General features: G+C 36.8%; 1 protein-coding gene across 1 annotated transcript in view; it reads left to right on the plus strand.

The window, feature by feature from the left end:
* The window catches only part of Gpr158 (G protein-coupled receptor 158), a 501,792-nt gene that overhangs the window by 300,154 nt on the left and 174,337 nt on the right, over positions 1 to 27,301 (plus strand). Inside the window, exon 5 of the mRNA XM_004859910.4 lies at positions 16,216 to 16,284. Coding sequence (XP_004859967.3) covers positions 16,216 to 16,284 — 69 coding nt within the window. The remainder of the gene's footprint in view (positions 1 to 16,215; positions 16,285 to 27,301) is intronic.

The following is a 27,301-nucleotide window of genomic DNA, read 5'->3' on the forward strand; positions in this document are numbered from 1 at the left end:
TTGGGATGACAAGTATTCTATCTCTGTGAGGAGGAAAGTGACTGTGGCAAGAAGTGATGACTAAAAATATTTCCAAACTGTCCAATGTCCTCTGGTAGGGAAAATTACCCCTTCTTGTGAAAACAACAGATTTAGAGCAATTACCTCAATTTTGGTCTGTGACATATGTCTTTCCCCTAAAACCAAATACTCCGTGAGAGCATGAACTCAACTGTGTGTGTGTGTGTTGAATGAAAAAACAGGAGGAAAACCCGCCAGTGGGGAGTAATGTCACCACTTGATTCTAATATCCAAAGTTAATTCTTTCTTTCATGTTCATAAGGAAATCTGAATGTACAGTGCAGCATCATCTTGAAATAGAGTTCACTAGAGAACATTGGTCATGTGATAGTTGCTTCTGGTCTACTACTGAAAGGCTCCAGATAACTAAGCTTCTCAAGGAGAATACTTGACTTGTCTGAATCTGCATAGGCACCCTAAAGTCATGCCCATTCATCATGTAGTTATATGACCGGCTAGGATTGTTACGGCTGTGCCTGCACCAAGCTAATGGTTAAGCTTAAAATTGAGAGGGAATGTAAAACTTTTTCAGGGGTAAAAGAAGTGCATTGTGTGCTTGTGGTGAAGTATTTTTTTAGCAGCTCTGAGTGACAATGGAAAAAGGTAGATGTAAACACATCAATAATAAATGAGAGTAGATAGGAATGAGCACACAGCAAAAGTAACATTTGATTCTAAAGGGAAGCATCAGGAATATCACCTTTTCCCAGAAAAGGTGATATTTAAACTTCTTTGAGAGATGTGTAGCAGTTTTCTAGGTAAAATAATAGCATCTGTAAAGGTTTGGGGATTAAAAAGAGAACAGTATACTCAAAGAATAATTGTTGCTGGGAGGAGAACAGCAGGTAGTCCATGGAGTGTTTGATGAAGGTAGAAAGGTTGGTTGGTTGGGGCTGGAACATGCAGAGCTTTAAGTGCTAATCTATGGAATTTGGATTTATATATAGCAAACCATCACAGTGATTTAGGAAGGGAAATGACATAGTTACATTTGTATTTTTTAGAAATCTCTAGCTGAATTTGAAAGGTAGCTTTTAATGTGTGAAACTGGAAGTATAGGGATGATTTAGAGATCTATTTTAATGGTTTCCAAGATAAGTGATGAAAAATGTGATTCAAAGCAGCAATACTAGGGGCAGAAAAAAGCAAATAATTTCCAAAGATAATTAGGAAATGGAAAGAACACAATATTAATAATGGTGATGAGGGGAAAAGGAGGAGAAGAGAAAGAAGGAGAGGAAGAGAAAGGAGAGGAGGGCAGGGTAGGGCAGGATGGGGCAGGGCAGAGAAGAGAAGAGAGAAGAGAAGAGAAGAGGAGAGGAGAGGAGAGGGGAGGTGGGAAGGGAAGGGAAGGGAAGGGAACTGGAAGGGGAGAGAGGCAAGAAGAGGAGAGAAAGTGAGAAGCCATGAGAGGAGACTAAATGACCCTTAGATTTCTAATTTTGTCTTCTGCACAGCTGTAAGGCCATTAACAAAGAAAGGGGATTTGAGGTTTCAATGGACAAAGATGAGTTTGGTTTTAGACATGCTAAGGTGAAGTAATTCATGGAGCTGCAGGTGGGAAAAGTCAGGGCTGGTGCCAGACTAGAGAGAGATTCCAGTTACCCCATAGGCTAGCGTGGGAGCCCTGCTGTGGGAGTGCAGGGTTACCCTGGGGAGAGCAGAGGGCAGAGAAAGGTGGACCCTGCTGAGTGTCACCCTAGGAGAGGCTTAGCTGAGAGGACCCTTGTTCCTCCAACCACCTGAAGAGTTTGTGTTACAACATTCAGAAAGAGAAAGTAATCAAAGCCCGTGCATATTCACTTGCACTAATTTATTTATCCTCCTGGTAGCAGGACGAGTGCTGAAATACCTTGAAATAAATGCTGGTTCTGTTTACAGCACTGTGGGACCCAGGAAGCCACAAAATCTTTGTAAATTTTGCAAGTCTGAGAACAGCCTCCAAGCTCTGTGCTTTCAGACCACCGCCTATGGTGAGAGAGTTCTTACTATCCAAAAGCAGTGGCTGAGTTGGGGTATAATTTGGATAGGTTTTGAACTGATTTAACATTAACAAATCCATTCTGTTTTAAAGATTATTTACTCTCTTGAGACAGTGCTTTACCCATGTTTTGCATATATATCTATTTCAGAACATCTTGTATTGTATCTGGCATATGGTTCATTCATGTTAGTGACTAATATGTGATTATGATCATTTTAATTAACCAAAACAGAAGCATTCTACTTAATTATTTCATAGTTGGCATGCACAAATCAAATTCTAGTCAATTTGCTTGATTTGCTCTAATAATGCGTCTGCAAAACCCAATTGTAAACAACTAGGTAATACGGACAGGTTCTGATAGGAATGGATCTGAATTTTCTTCAGCAAACACAGCATTTTTATACCACACTCATAAGACAAATTAGGAACTCTTTGTTTTTATAGACAAGATAGGGAAAGTTCATCCAACAAAATCTTTTATCAGTTTCAATAATAGTAAATGGAATTTTGTTGCTTTATTTGTTTATATGATGCCCTTTTTGGATAAAAGGCATTATCTGAGGCTGGGGAAAAGTGGCTTGAAACTGAAAGGTCTTAAAAAATGCCGTTTCAAATGTAAACACAATTCAAATATATTAGCAAAAACTCATTCATGTATGAGTTGAATTTATGAAGTCACTGAAAGGCAAAATTGTTTGTACCTAAGGAAGACAGGATTAGAATTTAATGATACATTTATAGACACTATTTTCAAGGTAATTTTTATGTGCAGTGAGAGATGATCACACAAATATATTTTACATACTTATGATACATTTTGTGGTATACAGTGTATTGAAGAATTAGATTTAAATTAAAATTTTCAATAGCTTTTATAATAGACTAAAGAGAAAATTAGTGTAATAAAGCTTGCATTAACACACAGAGTGAGTTAGCCTTGGCCAAGGCAATAGTGACTGCAAAACTTATGCATTCGGGCAGTTCCAAGCATGGAGTGCAGTAGAGAACTATGAGCTTATTTCTGTGAATTTCTTGCTTTTTTTCTTGTGAGGTTTTTGGACATATTTTATGTCTTTGTAAATATTGGTAAAATGTGATTTTCTCAATGCCATAGAATTGAGTAAACTGAGAATAAGTAAAAAAAAAAAAAAGAAATAAAATGAGAGAGAGAGAGGAGAGAGAGAGAGAGAGAGAGAGAGAGAGAGAGAGAGGTAGAATTTCCTAAAGTTCCCATGTCTGCCACTTTGCATGGAACACAAAGGAGGAGGTCAAAAACAACCAGCCAGTCTGAGGACTAAGCTGTAGTTAGGCAGGTATGTATGGGGAGGGAGGGGGATAGGCCACTGATGTAACGTTACTTACAAGTTACTTCCACATCTTTCTTTTTCTTCCTTTTCTGTTTTTTTTTTGGTAACAGGGATCAAACTCAAGACCTTGTGCTTGGGAGGCGGTGGCACCGCTGAGCTAAATCCCCAGCCGTACCACATCTTTCTTTCTTCCTCCATGAATATTTATTAAACACCTACGTTATGCCCTAGAGACAAGTTTGAGTACCTTTCCTCTTCAATCTAGTTAAATTTCTCATAAATAGACTAAAATTTGATTTTTTGAACTTAATCTGAGAATATCTGAGACTATCTTCTTCATTCATCCCTCTCTTCCTTTCCTCTATTTTGGTTGGCAGTAAAGATCTTTAGTTGATTGTTACTCATATAATAAATGAATATATTGTTATTGTACAACATTAATACATAAAAGTATGAAGCAATAAATGAAAGTTTTCCTGTTCTTTCCCACTCCCACTGCTGCTCAGAGAATATCTGGACCAAGGGTTAGATGCATGCTTGAACAAGCATATCATGGCTATCACTAATAAAGCTTTTAAAAATTATTTCTAAAAATTTTTGGAACTCTTTTCCTGCCTGCACATGTCTTTCTCCTGTTTCAAATAGCTGCATCATATCACATCACATGGATGAACCACAGTTTATATTCGCTGCTTTTTCACCAGGTGTTGTTATAATATGCTTTAGTAAACATTCTTCTTCATACAAATAGTGAGTTAGGATGCACTTCTGAGAGGGGAAGTTGTTGGTATAATCAAGTATACCCTTGAAATTTTGATAGACACTTCAAAAATTAACTACCTGAAGTCTTCAGTAATTTGTATTTCTACCGGTATGAAATTACCCATTTCCTAACATTCAGACCAATGATTGGTACTATCATTGTTTTAACGTTTTCAGTCTAATGGGTTAAAAACAAAATACAGTTAGTGCATGGTGTCTATTAGGTTTCTGCATCCATGGATTCAATCACTTGGAGATTGAAAATACTTTTTAAAAATTGTCCCTTTACTGAATATGTGTACATTTTCTAGTGATTATTCCTTAAGCAAAACATATTACAAAAAATATAACAACTGTTCCTATAGTGTTTACATTCTATTAGGAGTGATAAGAAATTTGAATGACATAGGAAGTTATATGCATTTATTACACTATTTTCTATAAGGGACTTGAGCATCATAGATTTTGATACTTACGGGGGGTCTTGGAACCCATTTTCTGCAGACACCAAAGGACAATGGCAATGTAGTTTTCTTTTTTCTTTTTTTTTTTGGTACTGGGGATCCAACTCCGGTCCTTGTGCTTGCACAGCAGGTGGCGAAACAATGGCAGTACAGTTTCAATTTACGTTTCCCACTTATTTGTGAAAGCAAATGCTTTCTCAGGTTTTTCTTCTGGTTTTATTTCTGTTTTGAGTTCTCTGCTCACAGCAGGGTGGTGGCTCCCTATTTCAAGGGTCTGTTTCAGAGGGAGGTTAGTAAAGAGTACTTCAGAACCTGCTCTCCAGATGCTGTCTTAAATGACAGCTTCACAAAATTGGATTTTGAAAGTGCTAGGGCAACACTGGGTAATACCACTGGGATATATATTTCTTTCTGTCCCTTTCCTTGGGCTAGGTTTTTAACCTGCCTAAACCTCAGCCTCTTCATTTATAAAATGAGAATGATATAAGAACGCCTGCTTTTGTTGAGAGGCCTTGACTCTTTTGTGAGAGTTAATAAATGTGAAGTGCTTAGAATAATGACTTACAAAATTTCAGTTGTCCTAATCATTGACACCATCATTGTTGTTCCTTGGGACCGCACTCATTACTGTTTTGTTAAATAAGAAAGTGTCCTCACTTGGGAAAAACATGTGTTGAATGGGTGAAGTAGCAGTGATGGATTTATTTCTAGGTCCCGACTTTACCCAGTGCAATGGTTTTGGGTTTACCTGCCCTTTCCCTGAAGTCAGCTGTTTTATTCCTAGAAGTTATGGGTTTCTGTCTCTTTCATGTTCTTAAAAATGTAGCCAACAAAGAAATGGAAAACTACAGTAACTGGAATGTGTTCATGGAGATGGAAGAAAACTGCTGTTCTAGACCTTGAAATGAAACTCACTCAACATGTCATGATACTTATTAAGTCATAAACCTGGACTGCAAAGCTAATTTCCTCATTGTACAAACTTCTGTCTCAAGAAAGAAATGAATAAGAGGAAGTGTATCTGTTCATTTAGCTTGGCCTCAACAAAGGCTTAGGGAGCTTATGCAGCACAGATGTGTTAAAGTAACATATTCTTTTTTATTTTAAAATATTTAATTGATAAATAAAAGTACACATTCAAGGTATACAATATAATTACATGTTAAACATTGTTTAATAATGATCACAATCAAATTAATTGTCACATCCATTGCCACCGATGGTATACATTAGCTCCTTGGAACTTGTTCATCTTATAACTCAAGGTTTGTACCCTTTGATCAATATCTCTCCATTTCCTTTATCCATTCATATGTTGATGGACATTTAGGTTGATTCAAAATCTTGGCTCTTGTGAATAATGCTGCGTTGAACATGGGAATGAAAATATTTTTTTGACATATTGGTTTTATTTCTTTTGTGCATACTCCAAACTCAAATTTCTAGATCATAAAGTGGTTCTATTTTTAATTGTTTATGACATTTCCACACTGCTTTCCATAATAGTTGTACTAATGTGAATTCTCACCAACAGTGCCCAAGTATTCCCTTTTCTTCATATCCTCTCTAGTACTTGTAATCTCTTATCTTTTTCATAATATCCATTATAACAGGTGTGAGATACTTCATTATGATTTAGATTTTTGTATTTTTTTTCATTTTTCTGAAGATTAGTACTGTTGAGCACCTTTTCAGATAACAGCTGTCTTCTTCTGCAAAATATTCATTCCCATTCTTTGTCCCTTTTATCAGATTATTTGTTTTCTTACTCGAGTTATTTGCATTTCTTTTGTATTTTGGATATCGATCTTTAATCAGATGTATGGTTTTCAGATATTCTCCCATTCCACAGTTAGTTTTTCACTCTGTTGATTATTTCCTTGGCTGTGCAAAAGATTCTTCTTTTAATGTAATCTCATCCATCCATTTTTGCTTTTGTTGCCTGTGCTTTTGATGTCAAACTCAAGAAATTATGGTCCAGACCAGTGTCAGAGCTCGTTCCCTGTGTTTTCTTTTAGGAGTGTTTCACTTTCAGATGTTTCTTGTAACTCTTTAACCCACTTTGATTTGATTTTTGTATATGGTGTGATTAAATATACAAAGGATCTAATTTCATTCTTTTGTATGTGGATGTAGTTTCTTCTTTGTCCTCAATCTTGCTTCTCTTATATTTTCTTCTTTCTTCTCTTCTTCTTCTTAAGACTGTGAATATTTAACTTAGTCACTAAATCACAGAAGACTCTTTATATTAAAAATGAAGACTGTCCTCTCCCCTTGACTGTGTATCAACATGAATGTGACTTTTCAATTTAATCATTTATTTAGTCAATCGTGCATTAGTTTAGTGAGGCAGTTGTTCAACAAAAATTTGGGAATTCTGAAAAATACCAAAACTAGGAATATTTCACAAAACTCATTTCTTTCACTTTCAGATACAGTTTGACTACAATATAAATAAATATAATATAATATAAATAATTGATTACCCTTAAGGAGGTTGGGGAACCTGAAGAGTAAAGGATTTAGAAAAAATTTAGATTTTTACACATTGAGTTTGAGGTGCCCGTAGGTCATTTATGTGAAAATGTCTTACAAGCAAGAGAAATATGAGAATCTAGAGATTCAAATAGAGGTTAGGGCTAAAGATTTATATTTGGAGTAATTAGATTACCAAGTTTTAAAAGACTTATTACTTCAAGAAAACTGATTTAGTAAGAGTTCAACTTTTGTTGAAGTTTAATATAATAGCTTTTTAAAGCTATATGTCGTATCATAAAATGTTTGGTATTTTAATATTGTCTTAATTCTCTACTGTCAAATTCTTTTGCTGTCAAATTTCTGCATATACTTTAATTATTTCTCTTGTATCTTTTGAGTTGATAGTCCAATCCTAATGCATGCAACAATACAATTTAGGGGGAAAGATCCATCATGGAGAAGAAGAAAACTAATTAAAACATCCATCAGCTAGTGTGACCTTTTTGAATTCTGGATGGAAGGGTTAGCATTTATTACTTAATTAAAACTTAGGAATTAATTATTTGAAAATATTTCCTGAACCATGTTTCTGATATAAAATATAAAACTAAAATAGCAAGATAATTACCTATTTGCAAACATGTTATAATTTACTGGTAATCATAAAGATTAGCTAAAACAAGAATTTAGTGAAACAAATGGCTAGATTTGGCAACAAAAATTTAAACAAGATGCTAAATAATTAATATTCAACTTCCTCTTTTCACTTTGTCTTTTGGCAAACAGCTTTAAGCGTGGATGCACTCAAAATGCACTAAATTCTATGCTGCCCTATTGATAGTTCTTAATGTTCCCAAGTTCGAGGCAAGTTAAAATCCACCTTGCTCCATAAAATCTATAAATATTTTAGCTATTGTAGACATTGAATTCTGAAGTTTGGTCCTCATTATCTTTGCAAATATGTAACAGTTGTTTCTCCATACCCTTAATCCACTTTGTTGCTTATCTGTCAGATACTATCTTAAGTTTTAGAACTGCTTTGTCTTTTTGCAAATAGGGGACACCTATTACACTTCGTTAAATCATTGCTTGATTTTCTAAATGAAATGTACATCACATTTCCGTGTTTATTTTTAAATGTCTTATCAGAATAAAAAATTGTGTGTTAGCACATATGACATAAGGGTCATAATAAGAGCATAAAACTAAGGATCATAAACAAGTCCTAGAATGCTTAGGCTGTCTTCAAATGTCAGACAATATGCAAAACATTTCATTGTTTTACACTTTTTCTAGTTATTCCATAAACTTCTCTGTGGAGAGTATACTATATGTTAAAAATAAACGTCACAGTTCTCAGAAATTTCATTCTCGTCTTCGCATCTTATTTCCTATTTAAGAAGACTGAGAAGATATTTATGGTTGTTCAGCAAACAGTTGATGAGCTTTATTGCCTAAATGTGAGCACTAAAATACCTTGCAACTCACTGTTTTCAACATACCAAATTTTAAAACAACAAACAAGTTCTAAGATTAAGCAATGTTCAAATGTATAAATAGCATTCAAGTTTATCCTTCTTTATAGCTAATTAGTACTCCATTGTGCATATGTACCACATTTTCTTTATCCATTCATCTGTTGATGGACATATATGCAGCTTCCAAGATTTAGCTATTATGAGTTATGCTGTTATAAATATGGGTATGCATGTGTAACATGATATCTTTAGTTCTTTGCAGAAGATACCTAGAAGAGGAATAGCTCAGTTGAATGGCTCTAAAAAAAAGATAAATTTGAGGCATTTGTGAAAAATGGACACACCTTGAGACCATAATGCTAAGGAAAATAAATCAGACACACAAGCTTAAATATCACGTTTTTTCTTATATGTGAAACCCAAGTATAAATAAACTGAATAGCAAAATAAAAGATAGATAATAGCAAAGAGGGAGGTAGATCTTCTAAAAATAAAAAGAGAACCAAGAAATGGAAGTAGGGCAGGGGATGGGGACAGAAAAATAATGAAGATGTGTTATGTACATGCACCAAGTCCCTGTGATGAATGTGATCATTATGTACTACAAATGTGGACTAATAAAAAAACATTTTTAAAAAGCAATGTTCAAATGATACAGAAAAAGTAGCTAGACACATTATTAATTAAGAATCAGGTGAAAGTGGCTTGTGAAATTGCTTGAATTTCTCTAATTTAAAAAAATCATTGATACCAAACTAAATATTTGAGTTTATCTTAGTATAGCAAAGAATTATTTTTGAAACAGTGGCCAAAGAGTATTATCACATTAATATCAAATATTAAAATACTGAATAATATTTTATGTTTCAATTATGTTCATTCCATTAGAATTTTATCATGAAGAAAAATGTGTGATCTTTTCATGATCTACTTTGTATTTGAAAAATATATCAACTAATAGCAGTTGCTCTTAATGAATAGCAAAAATCTAAGAAAATGACATAATCTGTTGAAATAATTTCATGCCACTGTATATACAGTAATTCTTCCCAAGGCAAGCTCTCTTTTTGTGGTGTTTTAGTCTTCACCATTCACTTGTTATGCTTTTTTGGTAGAGCATTGATCTGTATGAAATAGGACTTACTCACTCTACATAAGCAGTATTGAAAGGAAAAGAGAATGGAAGGCTGCCAATAGATTACAGAAAAATAGCAGCTAAGTTTGCATATTTTTGTAGTGAATCCCTGGGAAAGATGAGGATAAAAAGGACACTGTCTTTCAGTCTAGGAATATCAGAGTTTACTAGAGGAATAGATTATATATACACATGGATACTCTCTCTCTCTCTCTCTCTATATATATATATATATATTTAAATAAAGTGGCACATATGTGATAAGATATCATAATATATATTCTGTACTGTATATATAATATGTATGTCTGCCTGTGGCATCAGGGTGGAAGACTGCAGAAGGCGAGCTGTGCACTGGAGTCAGAGGATCCACTCAAGTCAAAGGCCTGGAGCTTGCTGCAGAGTCCAGTGCAAGTCCATGTCGGAAAGCTGGAGGCTCTGCCTTGGGAGGCAGAAGAATCTGTGCTGAAAGCCTGAAGGAACTGAGAGGAAGCGCCACAGGCTGCTCTGAAGAAGCAAAAGGGAGAATTCCCCTTCCTTCCCTTTTGGGTTACCAGCCTATTGGTTGGCGTTCCTCTTATCCAGAGAGGGTCTTCCCTCCTCTGTTTGTGGCCTACAGTTCAGTCACCCTCTGACCCACCCAGAGTGGTAGTCTGCTAATCTCACAGGCCTTTCTTAATCCATTTAGGGGGATGGCACAATTACCTATGACACTAGGGTATGTTCTTGGGGCATCTTTTTATTTTTCCTCTGTGCAGTTCAGGCTGGCCTGGAACTCACTATGTAGCCCAGGCTGGTCTCGAACTGGCAGCGATCCTCCTGCCTCAGCCTCCTGAGTGCCTGATTACAGGCTTGTAACCACCATGCCTGACTCCTTGCAGCATCTTTGCAAGGATGTGGGACTGAGAGGAAGAACCATGACAGGAGTTGATGTGGTGAGAAGTTGCCTTGAACATGAACATGAAGCATGGGGCTGAGTGAACTTTATGCAGAAAATCTCCTCTTGTGCATCCGGTGCATTATTATGCTTCTCGGCAACTTCAGCGAATCATAAATTCTGAGTTATAAAATCGGATAAAGCTGCAGGGAGCACTTTTAATTGTTCACATTATCTGCAACAAAGCAAAACAAATGGGAAAACTTCTTATGTTGATTCTGCAACAGTTGCAGGCTGTTACGGCCTTTCTGCCCAGCAATGGAAGGCAAATCACAATCAATAATGAATGAGTTCTTTTTAATTTCCTATTATGTAAAATCATTGATTTATTTTTCTTCATTTATTATATTGCATTGTTTGAAAGAACATGAAAATGTGTACTCCACTCTGGACTTTATTTTAGGATAAATTAACTTTCTGGAAGGTCTTGAAAGTCAGCCAGAAATTATAATGCTGATTAACATGGTTTTCTTCTGAAGTCCTAGATATGAAAAAATATCTACTTAAAGCAACGTGACAATTTCTTTTAATATCTTACTTAAAACTTTCAGAATTTTAAATTAACTAGTAAATTTTTATAATATCTGAACTAAATCTTTACTTATAGTTTATATTTAAAAACTTTGGTAGTGTTACATGTTTTTTATTGTGGTTTTTTTTTTATTGTTGTCCTATTCTTTTTATTTTGGGTAAGAAAAGTTACTGAGGGTCAGATGTGCGGGGGAAATAGCGTGAACTTGAGAACCAGCAGCTACAGAAGAAGGTAGTCTTCCGGAGTCTGGCCCTCAGCAGCTGAGTGAGCTCTGCTCTGCTGACTTCATTTCCCTGTCTGCACGTGAAAAATTCATGAGGAGCGACTGCTGAGAGATCACTGCTCCGTGCACTGCAGCTTTATTGCTAATCTTTATAGCAGCATCACAACTGGGCATTAGTACACCTATTTTCTAAGTGAAGAGACTGAATTTCAGAAAGATAAGCAGGTCACCCAAGGTCACACAATTAATACACAACAAATTTCAAACTATCCATTTATAAAGTCTGTGTGGTTGAGTCTATGAATTTATAATTCTATGAATTACTTATCAGTGGACCCTTGACTTACAAACTCAACTCATTCGGAGGGCTGGTTGTAACTCAAGCTGTCAACTGAAGGCTCAGGCTCTGCTACACTGCTCTCACAGTCTTTCTCCTGTACATAGCAGATCTCAGCGTCCTTAGAGAGACATTGGCCCAGGATTTCTCAGTTAACCCCACACAGGAAAGGGTGTTGTATTCTTCCTTCCAGAGCTCTTTAAGGGTGTATCTGAGACTCTCTGAAGAACAAGCAGCCAGCATTCGGGTCATAACTCAAGACTCTGGTTGTAAGGTAAAACAAAAATTCCAGTCATAATCTAAGTTGTTTGTATGTTAGGTCAGTTGAAACTCGAGGGTCCACTGTATTTCCCTTTAAGAGTCTCTGTCCTGGCCATATCTCTTGGCTTTTTTATGCCTTTTTTCCCCCTAAGAATTCTCTTGAAAAACTAAAATTGACTTTAACTAACCACATTTTGGGCAAAGTTTTTTTGTCAAATTTCTCTAACCCCAATGGAGTTTTCAGTATGTCATTGCAGGTCTTAGGACAAATGGACTGCATGCAGACTTTCAAACTATATGTAGCCTATTCTCATTCCTTTAAATAATTATTAAAATTATTGAAAAATGGTATCCCTATATTTCTTAATGTTGAGAATTTTTTAGCATCATTTTTACATCTTTTAAAAAATCTTTATTATACAATTATGTCAGATATTTGGCAGGTTTCATAGGAAGTTTCTTTGTCCATGGATTTCTCTATAGAAACAGAAATAAACGAGAAAGAATATTTCATGAGTCTGGTTCCTGGTAGCCTTGCTAATTCTTTTTGTAAATGACAAAGATGTGGAATCTTGGTTTATCATCTGCATCTATGCTAGTTCATCCCTTTCAAAATAGAATCCTACTGCTGTCTCATACTTTTATCATAGATTCTCAGGTCCATCTGTATAAAAATGACTTCATGTTCAGAAGTTTCTTCAATACTAGAAAGATTTAAATGTTGCAAGGATGAAGAAATTCGAAATGATCAAAAACACCTGCATTGTTTTAGCAAGATGTATCTTAATTTCCGCAGAGGTTGATAATGTTTAAAAATTATAAATGAAGCAGTTAGTCCCTGTAGGATCAGGGAAATAGTAATAAACAATTCTAATTATTTTTTAAAATTCAACTGTCAACATTCTTATTTCTTTTCCCTTCCACTGACTTGGCTTTCTCAGTGCAGTTATATCCTAGGGAAATTTCATGGCAACTGCAACAGTACTTCATCTTATGCCTTTCCACTTTACACCCAAGGTTTATGGGATTTAGAAATTGAGTGTGACATAATTTTATAAAATTAAATATTGTACAATTAATATAATGTGTTTAGCCCTTTCTGTGGTCTGCAGATGTGGAGACTGTGGAATGGGAATGGAGTAGGTAGAATATACTCACCTCTATCACAAAATTCTGAAGTTGTATTTATTAGTCCCTGTGGATTCTAAACCAGAGAGTTAGGGTTAATTCTAACTCCATCAGCTCTGTGTTTACATATAAGTATCATCTAATAATTTTATCCAGGTGATAGGTGCTAAATAAAAATTTACAAGGTGGATACTAGTTAAGGAAAGCTTTGTTAGACCTCTTTTGTATATTATAATACACAATGGTAGAATTTTGTAATAGTTTGTTGATATATCTTAGTTTTTCTTTAATTTTATTTATTTATTTAAAAGTATATTGCTGAGCAATGTATGAATATATCTGCTTCAAATAAATTAAAACATTTTCAGGTTAATTGATCTGTATTCAAAAATATTCTCTCTTCCAGGAGAAATCATTGTTACTAGCTTCATATGTATTTTCTAGACCTGTGTTTATACACACAGATGAACAATATGTAGTTTTATTTTACATATGTTTTTATATAAATAATATAATACATAGTATAGATTGCTGATCCTCTCTTGAGTAGGTTTTTCAAGTTCCATACCATTTCTATCTCAGGCAAAACTCTAAGAGTTGAAATTCTTCTCCTCACCTCTATTATTTTACTCATTAGCCCTCTCGTCCGTCACATTTTCCAAGCCCTCTCTTCTCCCGTACAACTCCTTCCCTCTCACTTTAAACTTAAATCAGTGTATGACTTATAGCAACTGTATACCGATCCTTGGCACCAAGCAGAAAACAAAAGACTGTTCCAGTGAACATAACTCTAGGACCAGCAAGACCCTGGGGAAACTGTTCAGGGAGCATGGAGCCTTCTTGCAGGACCACTTATGACGCTCTTGCCCACCAGTGAGGCCAGAAAGCGTTTCCACCAAAGACGACTTTGGAAGGAAAAAGTGCACTTTTATAACCACCTTACATGTGATCATGGAACCACTTGTTAGAGTTCCAAGTTAAGAAATAAAATTATGAGCCAAGCAAGTGTTAAGAAGCGTTCACAGCAAAAAGTAGGCAGCTTATTTTTTTTGAAAATATATAAAAGCATATACTACTACTGCTGCAGTTATGTGGTAATGCTGGCTGTCACATAGCCATGGAGCCTACCGGCCCTAAAACTATCAAAAGGTATTGCGGAACCAAAGAAGTACCAAACTGAAGCAGGTGCGTAGTCCAGAGAAAGAACTTCTGGGTCTCCTATCCCCAGGCCTTTGCCTTCTTCTTTTTTTAAAATTAATTTTATTGGGACAATTTAAATATACATAACAGTCACATTCATCAGAGGGAATTTGTACCTGTACATGGTATATCTTGATTCCTCTTTTTCTCCCAGCCCCTTCTCCCTTCCCTATTCACAAAATGGAAACAGGCCTTGTGCTTCTTTTGGATCCCGAGAATAAAACTAATTTTGACTTCTAGCTGTACATGCCTTTGTAGCTTTCACATTCATGATCCTGGTGCTGCTTCCTGGTTTGAAAACTGTGTGCTTGTTGAGTATTAGGCACAATAATCACCATTTTCTATACTTGGTGTTTAGTAAATCTGAAAGATTCAATAAGATAAATAGGAGGATGCTCATTCTATGGGTGAAACCATCAGTGTACAATGTTGTCTGACTCACAGTGCTTGCTTCATAGTTCATGCTGACAAGGGGCTACCTCCGAAGTCTGCCTTTTCCACTGCGCTCCATCTCCTTTTCATGTCCCTTTTTTCAGTCAACGTTGTATAGATTATTTTACAAGTTTTGTATAATATTTTAGATTCTCAGTTTTAGTGGCTTTTTTAATGGAAAGTTTAAAAGATAAACTATAGAGTGTTCATAATTAGGTATGCTTTGCAAATACATTTTGCCATTTTAGAAATTCTACCAGCCAAATGCATTTAAACACGTGCTGATAAAAATTTTCTTTTCACTAAAACATCTGCTAGCTTAAATAATAACCAATATTAAGAAGTCACTTAAATAATCAAGTCTGTTCATTAACTGAACTTGTTTCTCATTCCCATATTCTTGCTATAATAAAAGCCCTGGGTTCCTTTGGATGGTTACATAAAGTGTTTCTATGTGTTTAACACTCTCGGAGTGTTTAGAAGAGAAATTGGAACTTTCTCTGGGTATCCAGTTATACATTTATTTTTAATATAGTGCATTCATGTAGTTTAGCTTTGTAGCATCTTTTTGTTATTACAAAACTGCTATTACTACAAACAATTTCATGTTAAATAACACTTTGCTAGTTGCGGTTTGTGTGTACATTTTATGTTGTAGTTAATAAAAACACAGAGATCCTAGAATGACCTGTTTTATGTTTGTATTATTAATTTATTTACTTTAATAATATTAATACTTCAACTTACTGAAACAAAACTAAGATCGATTTTTTTGTCTTTTATTTCTTGCCTCAACTCAGCATTTTGTTACAAGAAGATGGTATTTTGAATCTAACAAAATATCTTAAGGTTACTAAATATATTTGCACTTAACACACCAAATATTCTGGAAAGTTTTTGAAAATCAATTTAATCTCTTGGCTTTTGACTGAGGAATAACCTTTAAGTATGTTCACAAGGCAAGGTACTCTGTTATTTGATGTGATTCATATGCACATAGTGGAGCTGTGTCAATGAGCTTGGGAAAGCACTTAGATATTTTAGCGTGGGAGGAGATGTATCACGGAGACTCCAGCACTCCGGTTTGTTTTGTCCAGAAAGCTTTCCTGTGAGTTTTGTGAAATGGTTTAGGTGTAGCATTCAATATGCATTTGTGGGTGATGGCCCAGAAATACAGACAAGATCTTCTATGTATGTGAGTTTCTTGGACTGAAAAAATCTTCAAGGTAATATTCTCAGCTGCTCAAACTATTAAGTGATTCACCATTTTAGAGAACTCTGTTCCTGGTAGCAACAAAGTCTGTCATCACCTTTACAGCTAGTGTTTGTGGGTGTTTCACTTGTTTATTCACCTGAACTCTAGCCAATCATTATTTGTTCACCAGTTCCCCTAAAGAATGCTTTTCTAATGGTTGAGACGTTTTTCACTATAGCATAAGTTTTTCTGGGCCTAGAAATGTAAGTTAACAATGACATTTTCATTTTATTTTTTAGAGCATCCGGGCATCTGGCCTTATCCTGCTGGAAACAATCCTTTTTGGGTCTCTGCTACTATACTTTCCTGTAAGTAACATAATATATTTTTTAAAATAATTGTATTGTTATTTTATTTTGCTTTGACAGTATTTGATGCATGTATATACAACTGTATGTTTCTCACTCATGGACAACACATCTTATAAAGCCCTCGTCTATACACACATGCACACACAAGGGCTTTATAGGTACTGAAGTCCTATTACCATCTGTATGACCTTACACAAGTTCCCTATCATTTCTAAAGCTCAGTTTCTTCTTATAAAATGGAACAAATTAAACTTTTCTTCCCAAGTTTGTGATGAAGAAACTTAAGGTAATGTATGAAAGGCATACTTGGTATTCCTCCTCCCTCCTCCTTTATCTAAGTCAAAACGGTGATACACATCAACTAGTTAAAGCTGGAAAACTCCCTGTGGAAAAACAAATACTAAGAAAAATACATGTAATGAGAAATAAATATAATGAAATAAATGTGTGTGTGGTACGGTTGCCTTGGGTAACCATAGACTCACTATCACACTAGTACCACAGTCTGTATCAGAGGAGAGGATCTGATTTTACTAATTCAGTCCCCCACCTTATGTTCAACAGCTATTATGTGCTAAGCTCTATGGTTATTTCTGGAACTACTCTGTGATCAAGAAAATCTTGATTCCTTCTCTCAAAAAGTTTGCAATTTACAAGAAGATGAGCCTAAATGCTGAGAGAGTAGTAAGAGCATAATTTTGCAGGACACTTAGGAAGGACACCTAACCAACTCTAGGGGAGAAGATATGGAGATTCAGGGATCTGAAAGATGAGTAGAAATTAGAGGAGGAGGTAGGGCTGCCAGGACATCGTACTCTTTTGTCTTACCCATTTCTCTTCCTCCACCCTAATACTTGAGTGCTTCAGACTCTATCCTCACAGTTTTTGTACATTCTCATGTTTAACCTCAGAGTTTTAAATGCTGCTATTTATATGCCATTAACTGCTGCATTTATGCTTCCAACATAGACCTTTCCCCCAACTCCAACTGTTTACCTGAGACCTCCACAAGAAGGCCCAACAGAGTTTCCTATCATGCTCCTAGCCAGGAAACAGATTTTCACACTAATTTAGTCTCTGAATCTCTGTTGACAGCTGCTCTATGCTTCCATTTACTCAGGCCAAAAGTCTGGCAATTGTACTTGATCCCGTTCCTTCTCATACATCCACCAGAAAAGTTTTCTTTCTTTTTTTTTTAATTAAATTATTTTATTGGTACATTGTAGGTATACAACATAATTACATTTCTCATTGGGAATTGTACCTTTACATAATGCATCTTGGTTCTTATTTTTTCCCCATTCCTAGCCCTCCCTTCACGCCCTCTACCCTTCCCTATTTACAAAGGTTTTATTTCCATTTTTTCCATTTCTCATCATTTTTCCTTTCCCTTCTTTCCTTTCCCCTGCCCCTCCCACTACCCCAACCCCTTTCGACCTTTTCTTCCTACTTTACATTATCGATTATTCATTCTAATAATTGGTACATTTTAGGTATACAATATAAGGACATTCATCATTGGTAATTTGCACCTTTACATAGTCTCTCATGGTTCTTATTTTTCACCCTTGCCCAGCCCTCCCTTCAACCCCACCAGTCCTCCCTATTTACAAAGATTTTGTTCCTATTTTTCCATTTTCTCATATTAATCCCATTCCCTTCTATCCTTTCCCCTACCCCTCCCACTTCCTTCCCCTTTGCCCCTTTACCTCCTATTTCACATTACCTATTATACATTTAGTCCTTATTTACACTTTCAGTTTCTCACACCAGAGAAACTATTCAGTATTTATTCATGTGTGTCCTATTTATTTCACTTAAGAGTATCACCTCGATGTGCATCCACTTAGCTATAAATGTCTCTAATTTCTCATTTTTTATGGCTGAGTAGTACTCCATTTTATAAAAAAACCCACATTTTCTTTATCCAGTCTCCAGTTGATGGGCATTTGGGCTGTTTCCAAGTTTTAGCTATCACAAACTGTGCTGCTATGAACATGGCCGCACATATATCACTGTGGTAGGATTCTTTTAATTCTTTGGGGAAGATCCCCAGCAGTGGAATAGCAGGGTCAAATGGGACTTCCAGTCCTAGTTCTTTGAGGTATCTCCATACTGATTTCCACAGTGCTTGCACCAGTCTACACTCCCACCAGCAGTGGACCAGGGTTCGTCTTTCCCCACAGCCCCGCCAGCATTTGCTATTGGTTGATTTCATGATAGCAGCCATTCTTTCTGGAGTGAAGTGGAATCTCAGCATTGTTTTCATTTGCATCTCTCGAATGGCCAGTGATGTCGAACATTTTTTCATGTATTTATTTGCTATTTCTATTTCTTTGTCTGAGAAATGTCTGTTCATTTCAGATGACCAATTTTGGATTGGGTCTTTAAATTTGGGAGGTCTGATCTTTTTAAGTTCTTTATAGATTTGAGATAGTAGACCTTTGTCTGAGGAAGAGCAGGTGAAGATTTTTTCCCACATTGTGGGTTGTCTCTTCACACTGCTGGTGGTTTCTCTTGCTGTGCAGAAGCCTTTTAATAAGAAGAGATCCCACTTGTTGATTGATTGTGCTAGTTCACGGGCAACTGAGGTTTTGTTCATAAAATCTTTCCCTACACCGATGTCTTCAAGGGTTCTACCTAACCTCTGTTCCAACTGGTTCAGAGTTTCTATTTTAATATTTAGATCTTTAATCCATTTTGATTTTAGTTTAGTGCATGGTGAGAGATATAGGTCTAGTTTTAATCTTTGGCAAGTCGAAGCCCAATTTTTCAGCACCATTTATTAAAGAGGCTATCTTTCCTCCAGTGAGGGTGTTTGGCTCCTTTATCAAAGATGATATGGCTGAGTGTGTCTGGCATTGATTCTGCATCTTCTAATCTGTTCTGCTGGTCCTCAGGTCTGTTTCTTTGCCAGTACCATGCTGTTTTTATCACAGTAGCTGTGTAGTATAGTCGCAGGTTGGGCATTGTGATACCCCCTGCCATGTCTCTGTTACCTAGAATTGCTTTTGCTATTCTGGGTCTCTTCTTGTTCCAAATGAATTTTTGGATTGCTTTCTCAAGGTCCATGAAGTATGCTGCTGGGATCTCAATTGGAATTGCATTAAATCTATATAGCAGTTTTGGAAGTGTGGCCATTTTCACTATATTAATCCTTCCTACCCAGGAGCAGGGGATGTCTGTCCATTTTCTGATATCATCTTCAATCTCTCTTTTTAGAGTGCCATAGTTTTCAGAGAAGAGGTCTTTGATTTCTTTTGTTAGGATGATTCCTAGATATTTCAGGTTTTTGGATGCTATTGTGAAAGGAATTATTTGCCCTATTTTTCTCTCAGTGAGTCTATCATTCGTGTAGAGGAAAGCTATTGATTTTTGTGTGTTGACCTTGTAACCAGCTACTTTACTGAATTTGGTTCTTAAGTCTAGAAGACTTTTGGTGGAGTTCTTGGGGTCTTCTATATAGAGTATCATGTCATCTGCAAATAATGACAATTTGACTTCTTCATTTCCTATCTTTATTCCTTTTATTTCTTTCTCTTGTCTAATTTGCCATGGCTAATGTTTTCAGAACTATATTGAACAAGAGTGGTGATAGTGGACATCCTTGTCTTGTTCCTGATTTGAGTGTGAAGGATTTCAGTTTTTGACCATTTAGTATGATATTGGCTGTTGGTTTTTCATAGATGGCTTCTATCAGTTTGAGGCAGAGACCATCTATTGCAATTTTTTGTAGGGTTTTTATCATCAATGCATGTTGGATTTTGTCAAATGCTTTTTCTGTGTCTGTGGAGATAATCATATGGTTTTTGTCCTTGTCTCTATTGATATAGTGTATTACATTGATTGATTTTCATATATCGAACAATCCCTACATCCCTGGGATGAATCCCACTTGATCAGAGTGTATGATCTTCTTGATGATCTTCTGCATTCTGTTTGCCAGTATCTTATTAAGGATTTTTGCATCTGTGTTCATTGGTGAGATTGGCCTATAGTTCTACTTTTCTGTTGGGTCTTTCTCTGCTTTGGGGATCAAGGTGATGCTTGCTTCCAGGAATGAATTTGGGAGTATTGCTTCCCTTTCAATTTCATTGAAGAGTTTAAACAGTAATGGCAGCAGTTCCTCTCTAAATGTCTTGTAGAATTCAGCAGTGAAGCCATCAGAGCCTGGGCTTTCTTAGTTGATATGTGTTTAATTATGTTTTCAATTTCATTGGTTGATATTGGGTTGTTCAGAATTTTTAGGTCTTCTTCGTTCAACTTTGGTAATTCTTATGTATCTAGGAATCTGTCCATTTCTTCTGTGTTGTCCATCTTATTGGCATATAGGTTCTGGAAGTAGGTATTGATGATCCTCTGGATTTCTGCTAGGTCTGTTGTAATTTCACCCTTTTCATTCCTAATTGCATGGATTTGGGCCTTTTCTTTCCTTTTTCTGACAAGGTTGGCCAAAGGTTTGTCAATTTTGTTGATTCTTTTGAAGAACCAACTCTTGGCTTCATTGATTTTTTGTTTTGTTCTCTTAGTCTCCATTGCATTGATTTCTCCTCTGATCTTTATAATTTCCTCCCTTGTATGAGCTTTGGGGTTGTCCTGCTCTTCTTATTCTAGAAGCTTGAGTTTCAGCATCAGGTTATCTAATTGGGCTCATTCTGTTTTCCTAATATGTGTATTCACTGCTATGAATTTCCCTCATAAGACTGTTTTCATTGTGTCCCATAGATTCCGATATGTTGTATTGTCATTGTCATTTAATTGAAGGAACTGTCTGATTTCTTCTTTAATTTCCTCTGCGACCCATTGGTTATTCAGAAGTGTGTTGTTCAATTTCCACGTGTTTATGAAATTTTTTGAGTTTCTTTTGCTATGGATCTCCAATTTCATCGCACTATGGTCTGATAATATACAGGGGATAACTTCAATTCCTTTGCACTTACTTAAAAATGTTCTATGTGTGAGTATGTGGTCTATTTTAGAGAATGACCCATGTTCAGCTGAGAAGAATGTGTATTCTGATTTTGTGTGGTGGAAGACTCTGTAAACATCTGTTAAGTTCATTTGTTCAAGAGTTCCATTGAGTTCTAGTATTTCATTACTTATTTTTAGACTAGTTGATCTATCTATTTGTGACAATGGGGTGTTGAGGTCCCCCACTACAATTATATTAGTGCATATATGACTTTTCATGTCCGTTAGTATTTGTTTTATATAGTTGGGTGCACTAGTGTTTGGTGCATAGATATTTATGATTGTCATCTCTTCCTCTTGGATTCTTCCCTTTACAAGGATGTAGTCTCCTTCTTCATCTCTCTTAATCAGTGTTGGTTTGAAATCTACTTGATCTGCAAAGAGGATAGCTACTCCTGCTTTTTTTTGGGTCCTGTCCCATGGAGTATTGTTTTCCACCCTTTAACTTTCAGTCTATGAGTTTCCTTTTGAATTAAGTGTGTTTCTTGTATGCAGCATATTGTTGGATTTTGCTTCTTGACCCATTCTGCCAATCTATTTCTTTTGATTGGTGAATTGAGACCATTAACGTTGATGGTTATAACTGAAATGTATTGACTTGTCATTGCCATGACTTTTTCTTTTTGTTGGGTTCTCCCCCTTTACATTTAATTTCTTGTCATGCCAGATGGGTTCATTCTGCTTTGCTTCCTGGGGTTGTGATCCTCAATATCTGTTCCTTGAATATTGTGTAAAATTCTTTGGAGTGCTGGTTTGGTACTCACGAGTTTCCTAAGGTGCTCTTTGTCATGAAAGTATCTTATTTCTCCATCCATTTTGAAAGATAGTTTTTCAGGGTACATCAATCTGGGTTGGAGGCTGTTTTCTTTTAGGGCTTGGAATATATCACTCCAAGCTCTTCTTGCCTTGATGGTTTGTGTTGAGAAGTCTGCTGTGATTCTGATGGGCTTTCCTTTGTATGTGATTTGTTTCTTTTCTCTGACTGCTTGGAGAACTTTGTTCTTCTGTTGTGTTTCTGGAATCTTAACAATTATATGCCTACGTGTAGATTTTTTTTTTGATCAAGCCTATTTGGAGTCCTATATGCCTCACTTCTCTGTATGTAGAGCTCTTTTCCCTTGCTTGGGAAGTTTTCTGCCATTATTTCTGTGAAGAGATTTTTTATGTCATCTCCTCTCTCTCCTGTTTCTTCATTGAGCCCAATCAGTCTTATGTTATTCTTCTTTGCATCATCTAGCAGCTGCTGGATTGATTTCTCATGTTCCCTTATAATTTTGAAGCAATTTTTCTTTTCCTGGTCACTAATTGCAATCTTATCTTTTATATCTGAAATTCTGTCCTCACATTGGCTCATTCTGCTGTGTAGACTTTCAATGGAGTTTTTCATGTCCTGGAAATCTATTTGCATCTGTTTTATGGATTCCATTTGTTTCTTATGTTGGGATTCCATCATGTTCCTCAGCTCCTCTCTAGATATATTAATCATGTCTTGCACTAGGGGCACAATTTCTCCTGTTATCTGAGAAATTATTTCTGATTTCATTTTTTCCAGATCCCCTTTTGTTGCCAGTTCAGTGGGTCCAGGTGGTTGAGTATCAGAGTGTTCCATCTCATTTCCCTTTAGGGTTGCTGTAGGTGATCTGGAAGTCTGGTTTTGAGACTTATTTAAGTGTTTTCTCATTTCGACTGGGGTGGGGGGCTGTTAGTGCCAGTACAGATTACTTCCTCTGAGCTGGGAGAGGTGGGACAGGGGCCGGGAGCAGCGGTAGGGATGGTGACCCAAAAGCCCTTTCCTGTGGGCTGGGAGCAGCAGGAGGGATGGTGGTCAGGAAGCCCCTTCCTCTGGTCCAGGAGCAGTGGGATGGTGGCCCGGAAGCCCCCTCCTCTGGGCCAGGAGCAGCGGGACAGAAGATGGCCCAAAGCCCTTTCCTCTGGGCTGTGAGCAGCAGAAGGAATGGTGACCAGGAAGCCCCTTCCTCTGGACTAGGAGCAGTGGGACGATGGCTCAGAAGCCCCTACCTCTGGGCCGGGAGCAGCGGAACTCAGTACCTTGGTCTGGTGGTCTGATGTCCTCTGCATCTTTGTAGTGTGGAACCAGGTGGCTGCCTGTCTGCAGGGGGGTGATTCGGCATCTTGAGCATGACTCGGGACCTCAGTAGGGCGTGCACAGACCTGCCTGTCTGCAGAGTGCTGATTCGGCATGTTCCGTGTGACTGGGGACCTTGGTAGGGCTTGGGGAGTGCTGGTGTTTTTCTTAAGGGTTGTGAGAGTGAATACAGGACAAAAGCCAGAAAGCAGAGTTGCTATAAAAAATAACTAGTGCAAACATCCTTGAATTGATGTTTTCTATAAAAGTCTGATGGCTGTGTATTGGAAAGAGTGAAGTTGCGAATGGGAAAAGGAATGGGGGAGTCTAGTGATGCCTGCTTATTGTCAGAGGGCTTTCATGTAAAAGTTATGACAGGGTCAGCAACAAACTAGCCAGGTGGCAACTCCCGGCCATGCTGCCATAAATAAATAGTTATGTACCAATGTCACACAACCAGGGTTAGATGCAAAGCATATGGGAAGAAAACATTCTGATGTAAACATTCAGGGAAAAACGATGGTTGCTGAAGTTAGAAGCCACTGTTGCTCCTGGATTTTGAGAAGCCTTCCATGGAGCTGCTGAAGTTGTATTACTCCCCAACAGCAGCCGAAGTTGAATGTTCGCCGGGATCCCAGTGGGTCTCCCACGCGGCTCGGGCACAGAGAGAAGGCGGGGGTCTCTGTGCAGAGCCCCAGAAAAGCTTTCATAATGGAGCAAGAGTCTAGCCCGTGTCCACCATGATTGCTGTTCCCACCTTGGATGAACCAGGATCAATCTCTTATGGATTATTTCCATGTTCTCTTACCGGCCTCTGTTTTTCCATGCTTGTCCCTTACAAGCCATCTATTTTTAAAATATCAGCCAGTTTTCACACCAAAGTTAGACTGACCAGGTCACTCCTCTTTACAGAACACTTTAAAAGTCCTTCATTTTGTTTATAATGAAAACTAAAATCCTTACAATGGCTTCTAAAGTGAAACATGATCTAGACCCTGCTCCCTCTCTTATCTCATTGTCTAATCCTCCTCCCTTACTCAATGTATAGACCAAGCATTCTTGACATTCAGGGCTTATATTACATCTTCTGTTTCTTTTTGAAATGGAAATACTTTGAGAGATGATCAATGCTATCATCTGAATCGGCCCCCCAAAACTCATATGCCATAAACTTGATCCTCAACATATTAGTCTCTGGCATGAAGTCTGTTGGACATTGTTTAGGTCCTGAGGGCTTCCTCATCCATGAATTAAAGCAACAGTAAAAGAGGTGAAGAGTTGGTCCCTTTTGCCCTCTGCTTTCTATCATGTGAAGATGCATGAGGAAGGCCCATACCAGACTCCCAGATGCTAGAACGTTGATCTCGGTTTATCCGGCCTCCAGACTGTGAAAAGTAAAATTCTGTTCTTTATAAATTGTCCAGTCTCAGGTATTTTATCATAGCAACACACATAGACCAAGACAATAAATTTTTATTTTACTTTTTTAAATTTACTGGCCTGGAGCTACACATAGTGATTAATAATAAAAGACACGCAAGAGTGTAAAGACTATTTGTTCTGCATACATAAATGGTATGTTGTGCATTGTAATGTTTAATCTTCCCCATACAATTATGAGGGAGGTATTTAACCAAGTCGTAGAATCACCTAAAGGTAATAAAAGACCTGAGAAGACTTCACTCTTCTGAAAAATAATCTGAATAAATTGAATATCAATTGCTGCCATTTCCCCTTGAATTTCTGCTTTTTCATTTTCATTTTCTACCCAATCACCAGAGAGATCTTTTAATAATATCAAATCTAATTTGTCACCTCTTTGGTGGCTCTTCAGTGTTCTTGTAATGAAACTCTTCACGTGGTTTCAGATGTTAGATACAGAGTGGTGCTTATCTACCTCTGTAGCCTCATCTGACGCCATTTTTATTTACACCTTCTGCTCCTTAGCTACCCTGACCTTCATTCACTTCTCAAATAAACATGACCTGTCTCTCAAGCTGATCAGTTGAAGCACCTCACAAGGAATTAGCTTGGTTGTGGAAGTCTAGGAACAATGACTGTGATTTCTATTGTTTTAGTGTCCATAACTAGGTGACAGAACACTTTTTAATGCTATTTTGCAGTATACACAGAAGTTGATTCTTCTTACCTATAAGATCCACACTTATTCAGATCAAGTGGTCATGAGCTTGGGCCTATAATCTAAAGGCTGTTAAACAGAAGTACTTTTAAAAAGTTAAAAAAAAAATTGAAAGGATTATCCGCTGCTGAATATTCAAAGCAACCACTGAAAACCCTTTCAAGTATGAAAGACAGATATACTCCTTGATAATTCTAATATGTTTGGGAAGAACAAATCAGGAAGCAAGGCTTACCAAACAAATTCTGCCTACCCAAAACATTAGAATGGCTTGTCCTACTGACTTCATGCTTAATTCTATGACTATTTCATCATTTGTAACATAAATTCAGTTTAGAACTTCTTGAGGCACTAATGTGTACCCCCCAATTTTATGCCGTGTACCTTGGCTTTTAATTAAATTAGTGTTCATGCTCTGAAGACAGAAGGGATCAAATTATTTAATGAAGATTTGGATACAGCATAAGATACAGTGGGAAATGAAAGATTAAAATGTAGCATTAAGTCTGAAAAGCAGAGTAATTTCACTTTCTATGAAAGATTGGAAAATGCTGGGTTTTGTTTTTTTGCTTTTGAGATGGGGCCTGTCTTTGTAGTTCAGGCTGACTTCAAACTCACGGCAAGCTCCCGCCTCAGTCTCCCAAGTGCTGGCATTAAGGTGTGCACTACCGTGCCTGGCAGGACAGAGCCGTTTTGGTGACTGATAGGAGAGTCTGGCCCTGTGGGAGCATTTCATAAGTGTGGGCATGCAGACCCCAGTGTTCTTCATGAGGAGAAGACCAAGCTCAGGGTGCCCTGGCTCTCTCAGGAGCTGCAGCAAAGAAGTTTGTAGCTTTGCTCTAGAGTTTTACTCTAAGGAAGACCAGCATTGGATTAAATGCTCAGGCAACCAGGTAAACCAAGTACAGTTTGGATAGCCCTTATCTGAAGTACCTGGGACCTGGAGTGTTTCAGATTTTGGGGTTATTTGGAGTTTGAAATATTTGCATAGACTTTACCAGTTAAGCACCCTCAGTCTGGATTCAAAACCTGAAATACTCTGAAATCCAAAACTAAGTTTCAAAGCATTTTAGATTTTGGATTAGGGATGTTTACCTTGTGTAGCCAAAAGGTCTAATCACTTGATGGTGTAAAAGTGGCTGATATTCTTATTTATTAAATATCCTGCCTACTTTCCAAGTTACTGGTATAGGCTAAAGCAGAATTGCTCCTGCAAGTTTTACTGAATGTTACAGTTTTTTTAAAGTATATGCTTGAATAAAGTAGAATTGTTTTCAGGGCTGGATAACTCCATGGAAGGAAGCTTTGGGGATATGCACTGTTCTACTGTGTTATGCAATGAGCTTTTTATTCTTCTTATGCTGCATATTGTTGTTCGGATTTGCAAGAATTAAAGTTATTTTTGCCTTTCTAAGCAATCTTAGACTACAGATGATTTCATAACAATGCTTATATTGGGAAGTCCAAATTAGAGATTATCATCATTGTGCAGATGAGGACAAACCAAATCCAACCAAATTTAGCATTGTTATAATTGGTAGCAGAGAGCTGAAGCATTCAAAGCATTTTCTTACTGATTCTCTGAAGAGTCTCATTTGAAGTCCATACATTTGTGGACAAATGATTAGTATTCACACACACCTAAAAACTTTTATATAATTTATACAAAAAAAAAACCAACTTAAGAAAAACAACCAAATTGTACTTTTTTGTTGAATTTGAGAGAAAAGATATTTATGAATTAATAAAACATTATTGGCAAAATAAAATCTAGAAGTTTATTTTGGTCTCACTAAAGCACAAGTTTTGGTTAATAG

This window comes from Heterocephalus glaber, unplaced genomic scaffold (genome assembly GCF_053883595.1).
Source record: "Heterocephalus glaber isolate CG9 unplaced genomic scaffold, H.glaber_assembly_v1.0 deba00000768, whole genome shotgun sequence".
NCBI lineage: Eukaryota > Metazoa > Chordata > Mammalia > Rodentia > Bathyergidae > Heterocephalus > Heterocephalus glaber.